We start from the raw sequence: 7,860 nt of genomic DNA, 5'->3' as shown, positions 1-7,860 counted from the left end.
AATAAAGCATCATGGGATATGTAGTCCATTTGCCGAAGTCAGTGGCAACACTGACAGCTAGTCCCGAAAACAGTGGCACTTGTGGCAGGTGTCACACCTGCCACCGGAAGTGCCATTAGTAGGTGCGGTGTCACGATTTGCGCTCGGCCCTGCTGCTTATTTTAACACACAAGCATCTTTGATAATATTCATAAAAATAAATATGTTAATGCAGCTATGTTAATATAGCCACATTAAATCACTACTAATAATGTATGTTATCTAGGTTTATTACAGTGATATTCACCAAAGCCTTAGCAGCCATCTTTCTTTCTCATTTCAACTGATTTCCATCCATGACCTTCAGACTCCATCATGCTGGTTAAACCTAAACCTCCACAGGTCACATGACCACAGCAGCTCCAACAGCAGAAAACCCAGACAGAAGGATTTTCAACAGCAGGATCCTTCTCAGCTCATCGACTCTCAACAGAGAATCAGGAGGAGGCCTAACTTAGGCCTTCTACAACAGCATTAGCATAGCATTAAACCAGCAGCAGCTCTTACTTTGAGAAGTCTTCTGAACCCACCATCGGAACAGTTGCTTGACCAAACCAACCACTGATAGGTCGGGTGGATCCCCTGGCAGCTTGAAGGATCCTCAGCTTCATTGTAGATCGCCTTAATATCCATAATCGATCTGCTGCTACCTCCAGATGCCATTTTTTCTTCTCAGATATTTCAGGGAAGCCAGCAGCCAAACAGACCGCGCTGAGACGCTGTGGTCGGTCGCTCCTCTTCTGCTGCTGTTCAAACACAAAAGTGGTTTCATAACTTCATAATGTAAAAAACAAGCAACTTAGATAAATAACCTACCGAAAAACAAACGCCCTCACATCTGCAGCAGGTCAAGTACGAGACGACAAACTAGCAGGTCTCCGTCAAAACGGAGATGATTTCAGGATAATCATAAAAGTTCTGAGTCATTTATGCTGGCCGTTCACTCGGCGTCTTGGGAGACCAGAAACATCCAGTTTTTACTTCAGAGTGGACGAACATCAGACCGCCTGTCTCCGTGTGGCCAGGTACGAGCCGCCTCTTTTTTAAAACGATGATGTCGAAGCTGCGCCATGCCGCTATCCAGCACAGCGCATGCGCCTCACGCTCATAAATAACAAACATGGCGCCGTTCGAAATGATTGGCAGATCTGAGTCTCCAGTCCAAATGCAACGTGAAACCGGCATAAATGAAAAACAACAGTCCGTTTCTCAACCTCTGCAAAAGCTAACGTTAATACACGATGTATATCATCCCTAGTTTATTCTTAATATAGCTTTAGGTAGATAGATAGATAGATAGATAGATAGATAGATAGATAGATAGATAGATAGATAGATAGATAGATAGATAGATAGATAGATAGAAAGAAAATTATTGGTGTCAATAATTCATTAAAACTCTTCACTCTCCATTGTTTTTTGATCCATCTTTAAGTAATAATTTTACCAATAAATTGCTTATTTGAATAAGTACAATGAAGATTTCTGAAATACATTTTCTTTATTTTTGATTAAGTTATGCAAAGATCTTAAATATTCAGTTTGGATTTCATGTCAGTCAAAATCATGGGCTTCCTGTTCTGATGTTTGTGAGCCAACTGAACGTCCTGGTGGCGTTGCTGTGCAGATCATCGCCATGGAAACGGAGATCCTCGGCCTTCAGCCAAACAGTTGCATCCATTTTTCTGCCAACAGCAGGTCAGCATCGATTACAGCCAGTTTATAGACACTGAGCAGACGAGTTCTGGAGAACCAGAATATTTTAGATCCGGTGATGAGATGAAAACCTGGATCTGATCTGAAGGATCCAGGAGATCTGGACTGGAGACATTCCTGATTCTTTGATTTTTTTTTTTTCTCAGATTATAATCTGAGCTGCAGAGCATCACTGATGTTTCTAGAACAGAACCAGACGGAGCGGCTGGGCTGGAGAACAGATCTTTATTTAGAAAAATAAACCGGGTCAACACGGGTCGGCATAAATACTCAACATTTACAGCTTCAGGATCACAAACAATATTTACTCTGCAGGTCTGGGAGGATCTAAAGTGACAGAACCACTCAAAGGTTCTGGACTGAAGGTTCTGTTCTGGCAGCCGGGTTCAGTAGGAGGTTCTGGTCCAGTTTTACTGACCAAACAAAAACCGTCCAGCAAACAAAGAGCAGAGAAACATTCCAGCTCCACTTCACACAAAGCAGCAGATCAGAGGCTGGACCGGAACATCCTGACCCAAACGGGGTCAAAGGTCGTTCACCTGGAGCCCAAACCGCACAGTGACATCATGTGGTCTGGAACCAATCAGCTTCAGGAAGGGGTTCTGTTCCAGTTCAGCTGAACCGGCTTTGGGTTCCAGAACCAGAAAACATTTAAACATTCAGAACAATAAAAACAAACAGGAAAAACATCCCAAAAACACACAACAAACATGAACATCTGGTTTCCTCCCCTCAGGGGAACAAACCATGAGAACCCGACCCCGGACCGGTTCTCTTTGGGGTCAACTGGGAGTGGTTCAGTCGGAACCAACCAATCGGAGCAGAGGACACTTGTACAGGTATGCAGATGTTTTCTGATCAGATTGGCAGATAAATCTCATCAGAACCGTCCAGCTGGTTCTGCTGCCTCACCGGCTCAGTTAATCCCGATCCGGATTCTGTCCCGACGTGTTTCTGTCTGAATCTGGAATAAATCGTTTAAAGCTGAACTTGATTTACTGACAGCTCAGCAGCGGTGGGCACTGCTAGCTAACAGGTCAGCTGTGCTAATGCTAATGCACCAACCATTTATATTAGTTCCATTAATGCTAAAACGCTAATCATAAACATGAGTTCAGCTAATGCTAACATGCTAACCACAAGCATTAGCTTTGCTAATGCTAATGCACTAACCATGACTGTTAGTTCCATTAATGCTAAAGTTCAATTACAATACAGCAGCTAGTGGAAGCTAACATTAAAGCGCTAAACAAAACATTAACTCAGCTACTGGTAGATTAGCAGATTAGCGCCCACCACTGCAGTTTGTTTAGTTTTATTACTTTCACATCAAAAACTTTAAAACCTGGAATCAGATCTTTGGTTAAAACAGATCCAACATCATCCTGTGATGTTTATTTGATGGAAACAAAATGACTGTCTGATATTATTTAGTTCAGGTCAACAGATCTCTTGTTGACCTGTGAATCATTTCTAAACTCTGGTTTCATCTGCTTGGATCTGAGCCGGTCACATGACTGGGGGGCGGGGCTCTACCCTGGCCCCGCCCCCAGGATGCCGCCCGACGCTTTGGGCCCAGACGTCCGCGACCCGCTCCGGCCGATGGACAGGAAGGGGCTGGTCTCTGAGGTGATGACGATGCTGGGGATCCGGCCGATCTGTCCCCTCATCAGCTGTCCCTCTGAGGCGTCCCCACTCTGTCCAGGGAGGCAGGGACATAGAGGTCAGCAGGGGGACAACATGGAGGACATACAGAAGTAGCGGACGGTCGTCTCCACTCACATTTGGGACGCTGCTGCGTTCACTGACTCCTCCCATGGACATGGTGTCAAACGACGACTGGAGGAGACAAAGAGACGAGATGTCAGCTGGACAGTCTGGGACAAACCAGAGACAGAGGACAGAGTCTCTGAAGTCCAGAAGGACGAACTGGAACAGGTCCAGATCCACCAGAGAGCCGGAACCAGGAGGTTCTGCAGGAGACGAGCGTCCTCTTAGGTCCAGGTTGGTGTCCTGAAGGACAACATCCCTCCAGACGTCCCACAGCAGGAGACGGCGCCGTTACATAGTTCAGACGAAACAAATCTGATGTGAAGCCAGATCCAGATCTACTCCAGATCCAGATCAGGCATTTTACCTTTTCAAAGATTCCTGAGTCGTGGTTCCTCAGCTTGGCCTTGAAGCTGGTCGACTGTTTTCCGCCCGGCGGCTCGGCGGTGTCTCTGCTGATGTCACAGGAAACCTGGCGACTCGCCGGCCGCGAGCCCAGGCTGGACAGGTCGGCCTCCGTGTCCGTCAGACCCTGCAACGGGAACGCTAACACTCAGCGCCGCTTCCTGTCTGCAGAGGAAACGCTCGGCGCCGCTTCCTGTCTGCAGAGGAAACGCTCAGCACTACTTCCTGTCTGCAGAGGAAACGCTCAGCACTACTTCCTGTCTGCAGAGGAAACACTCAGCGCTAATCTCACCGATTCGCTGTCGGAGGCGGAGGAGAGGCGGGACTTGGCGGCACCGTGCCGGTATTGGCTGCTGATGTCGGAGCTCTGACTGGTGACGGTGGAGCGGCGCGTCGACAGGAAGCTGCTGCTGGAGGAGCGAAGGTCACGCAGACGAACGCACAGCAGCGCGCCCAGACACGGGACGTACTTGGCCAGAGCCAGCCTGGAACCACAGAAGACGAAACTCTGAGCCACTAACAACACCAGGTCCGACCAGCAGGGGGCGCCACCACATGGATCAGGGCCATTAACCTGAGCGCTGTAAAAACTCATCCTGTGAGTTTAATTCATGCGCTCCAGTTAGCAGCCATTAGGATGATTCAGGTTTCATCCAGATTAACGTCCTGATCGATCCGATCAGCCGCCGCTTCACCGCGTCCATCTGGAGTATCATCTGACCCACTTCCTGTTTATCCCCCCACTCTGAACCGCAGCACCAGACCCGGCGTCTGAAACGGGTCAACATTCACACAAAACCAACTCAATTATTTAATAATTAAGTCAACAAGGAGTGTGTTGTGCTTTATGGGCGATTCAGGGGGAGTTTTACAGATTTAACACATTTTTACAATGAAATAAATATTAAATAATTAAGATTCTTGTTGTAAAGACGACACTGTAATAAAATAAGTAGAGAAAAAAGAATCAAACCGAGCTGCTTCTTAGGTGGGGTGTACAAACTTTTTGTCATGTGGGCCAAAACGGTCTAGTCAAAGTACAGGTGGGCCAAGGAAAAATAAATAAAATAATTTATTTTATGCATTAAAAATGTTCCTATTTTTCAAATTATTTTAGATTTAGTGAACAAATTTATTTCCAGTTATTAAACAAGATTTGGATCGTTGGTTATATTTAGACAAGTTAAGTAAATAAAATAAAAGCTGATCTGGGTGCAGCAAAATCATTTTCTAGTAAAACTTTCTGGATAAACGTGTTATAAGACCCTGAATATAAACAGTTAATTATGTTAATTATTTCTGTTGTACTTTGTATTTTGCATTGTAGGAAAATTATCTTGGTAATAATTTTACCCAGATTAAAAACAAAAAGTTTAATCAACAAATTTCTTGAATTGCTTATGGGGGCCAGAACAAATCACTCAAAGGGCCCCAAATGGCCCCCGAGCCACACTTTGGACACCCCTGTCTCAGGGCCTCCAGGCCAGCAGGGGGCCACCAACAACACTGTAGATTTAAAATACAACTTGTGTTTAAAGAAAAATGTCAAAGAATTTAAAATGGATCAGAGTTTCGAATGTAAATTTATTGGAGTGATAATTATGCTAACCCAGCTAATCGCTACATGCTAATGGTGCGTGGCGCCGCCCTGCTGGCCCAGCGGGTCTCACCTGTACTTCGGGTGTGTGATGGCGTAGATGATGGGGTTGTGGATGGCGGAGGCCTTGGCGATGACAGCGGGGACAGAGTTCATGTAGGGGGTCAACATGTCCGCGTACCTGAAGCAGAGCCAATCAGAACGCCTCGTTAAGCCCTCAGCTGTGTCTGTCAGGCACCAATCACAATGCCTCGTTAAGCCCTCAGCTGTGTCTGTCAGGCACCAACCTGACAAACCCACGGTTTGGTGAATGTTTGGTTCCAATAAAGTAGCAGTTCTTAAAGAGCGCCCTCAGCTTGTCAAAAGAGGAGGATTTTACTTGATCTAAGTTTTTTTCCCAGTAATCCACTCATTTCTCGTGAAAGTTTGATCTTTTGTAGTAAAAGCTGCATCTGCAGCTAAAATCCTCCTGAAGCTCAGGCCTTCTGCTGGACTGAACATTAATGCAGCGCAGGGCCGATCTGGTGATTAATTATAGATTAATGACTGAATAGAAAAATGTGATTAACAGGAGATTCTTCCAGAATGAAGCAGGTGAAGCGAAAACTGAACTGGGAGTTTGGTGGAAAAAATATAAACACCAAGAAGATTTTTTTCATCTTAAATGTAAAATGTACATATTTATTATTCAGTTTGGTTTAGTTATTGTTCTGTTTTTCTATTTTTTTATTAAATTACCCTAATAGTCCTGGTGTTGATTGTGTTAAATCAAAACCCAAAGCAAACCTGCTTAACCCTCATCATCTTCTTCTACTGTGACTCAATTTTCTCAGAGTCTGAGTATTTGACCGTACTCCTCAGACCGGGTCACAGAGTAACAATGCTGATGGCTTTTATTAAATGTCACCAGATGATGTTTGACCAGCTGGGCTCATGACAGGGTCCCGGTTTGTTAAGTCTCTAATTTGCTATGGAAATCTTTACTTTCTTACCTGAAAACTGACCAGAAGACTTTACTATCACTGCTTTGGCCTTAGATAGAAACTGTATAAACCTCTTCACTTTTCCTCAAGCTTGATTTCAGATGTTTCTTAAAATGATCACAAATATGATGATTAATTAAAACATACAGGTATTCCTCCACAGAGCTGTGTGTGTGTGTGTGTGTGTGTGTGTCCTACCCTGCGAAGGCGGTGAGGGCGACGGCGGAGTACGGCGACCAGGACACGACGTACAGCAGGATGACGATCAGAGCAATCTTCGCCATCTTCCACTCGTTCTGCAGCCGGTGGAAACTTTTCACCGCGTCCCGAGAGCTGCTGAGCTTCCCCACCGCCCTGCACACACACACACACGGTGGGTCGCCGGGTCTCCAGCCCCACAGCACCTGAACAGAACCGGGACCGACCGGTTGGTGGAGCGGATGGCTCTGAAGATGAAGACGTAGCAGTAGATGATGATGAAGAGCGGCAGGAAGAAGACGAATATGAAGAGCAGCATGGTGTAGGCCCGCACCGAGGGGGTAAAGGTCATGTAGTCCCAGGTACAGGAAGTGAGGAGGCCTTCAGGTACGTAGGCACCTGGAGAGGGCCAGGGAGGGAGTCACATCAGCTCAACCAGCATCTTAGGATAACTTTGTTTCCAGAGCTTTCATTATTTGATTTGCCGTTTCTTCTTGTTTTCTTTATTTTAGATATTTAAAATGTCCTCCACTTCCAGAGTTAAATATTCATTACAATATAAAGTTTATTCATCTTTCAGAATCGGACCTTTCATTATTTTGTCATTATCATATTACTGCAAACAGGTCTAAAAACAACATTTATCACAAAAACTTCTGGGACGATTTATCGTCTAGTGACAGGCCGAGTCGTGATGACATCATCGTCATGATGACGTCATTGTGTGTTCTCACTCCAGCCGAAAAACGGCGGCAGGCTCCAGCCCAGCGAATACGCCCACACCGCCAGCAGGATGAGGAGCGCCCGTTTCCGTGACAACGCGCCGATGGAGGTCAGAGGGCGCGTGATGACGAAGTAACGGTCAATGGCGATCACCATCAGCGTGATCATGGAGCAGATCCCGAAGAGGGCGCCGCAGAATGCATAGAGCTCGCAGCCTGCAGAGGAGAAGAAGAATGACGGATCAGTTGGTTCTGGAACCAAACACGTCTCTGGACTCAGGGAGGCCGATGGACAGGAAACAGGAAGAGATGATCAGAACGCAGCAGGAAGCAGTCAGGAACCAATCAGGAAGCAGTCAGGAAACATCGAGGAAGCAGCCAGGAACCGGCGAGGAACCGGCGAGGAAGCAGCCAGGAACCGGCGAGGAAC

General features: G+C 46.1%; 2 protein-coding genes across 3 annotated transcripts in view; both read right to left on the bottom strand.

Annotated features, from left to right (window-relative positions):
- Positions 1–665, bottom strand: part of LOC106957784 (LIM domain-binding protein 3-like) — a 36,600-nt gene extending 35,935 nt beyond the window's left edge. The window contains exon 1 of the mRNA XM_015049255.1: positions 547–665. Within this exon, the coding sequence (XP_014904741.1) occupies positions 547–650 (104 nt within the window). The 5' untranslated portion in view covers positions 651–665. The remainder of the gene's footprint in view (positions 1–546) is intronic.
- Positions 666–3,233: 2,568 nt separating this feature from the next.
- Positions 3,234–7,860, bottom strand: part of LOC106957775 (melanopsin-A-like) — a 17,963-nt gene continuing 13,336 nt past the window's right edge. For both annotated transcript variants that reach the window (XM_015049241.1, XM_015049240.1), the window contains exons 4-11: positions 7,443–7,646; positions 6,936–7,107; positions 6,709–6,864; positions 5,601–5,708; positions 4,223–4,415; positions 3,893–4,057; positions 3,538–3,594; positions 3,234–3,452 (exon numbers count right to left, since the gene is read on the bottom strand). In XM_015049241.1, the coding sequence (XP_014904727.1) occupies positions 3,288–3,452; positions 3,538–3,594; positions 3,893–4,057; positions 4,223–4,415; positions 5,601–5,708; positions 6,709–6,864; positions 6,936–7,107; positions 7,443–7,646 (1,220 nt within the window). In that variant the 3' untranslated portion in view covers positions 3,234–3,287. The remainder of the gene's footprint in view (positions 3,453–3,537; positions 3,595–3,892; positions 4,058–4,222; positions 4,416–5,600; positions 5,709–6,708; positions 6,865–6,935; positions 7,108–7,442; positions 7,647–7,860) is intronic.

The sequence above is a fragment of the Poecilia latipinna genome, unplaced genomic scaffold (genome assembly GCF_001443285.1).
Source record: "Poecilia latipinna isolate Pla-1442-1.1 unplaced genomic scaffold, P_latipinna-1.0 Scaffold936, whole genome shotgun sequence".
Taxonomy (NCBI): domain Eukaryota; kingdom Metazoa; phylum Chordata; class Actinopteri; order Cyprinodontiformes; family Poeciliidae; genus Poecilia; species Poecilia latipinna.
Note: the sequence above shows the minus strand (reverse complement) of the source record. Positions and strands in the feature narration are given on the sequence as shown.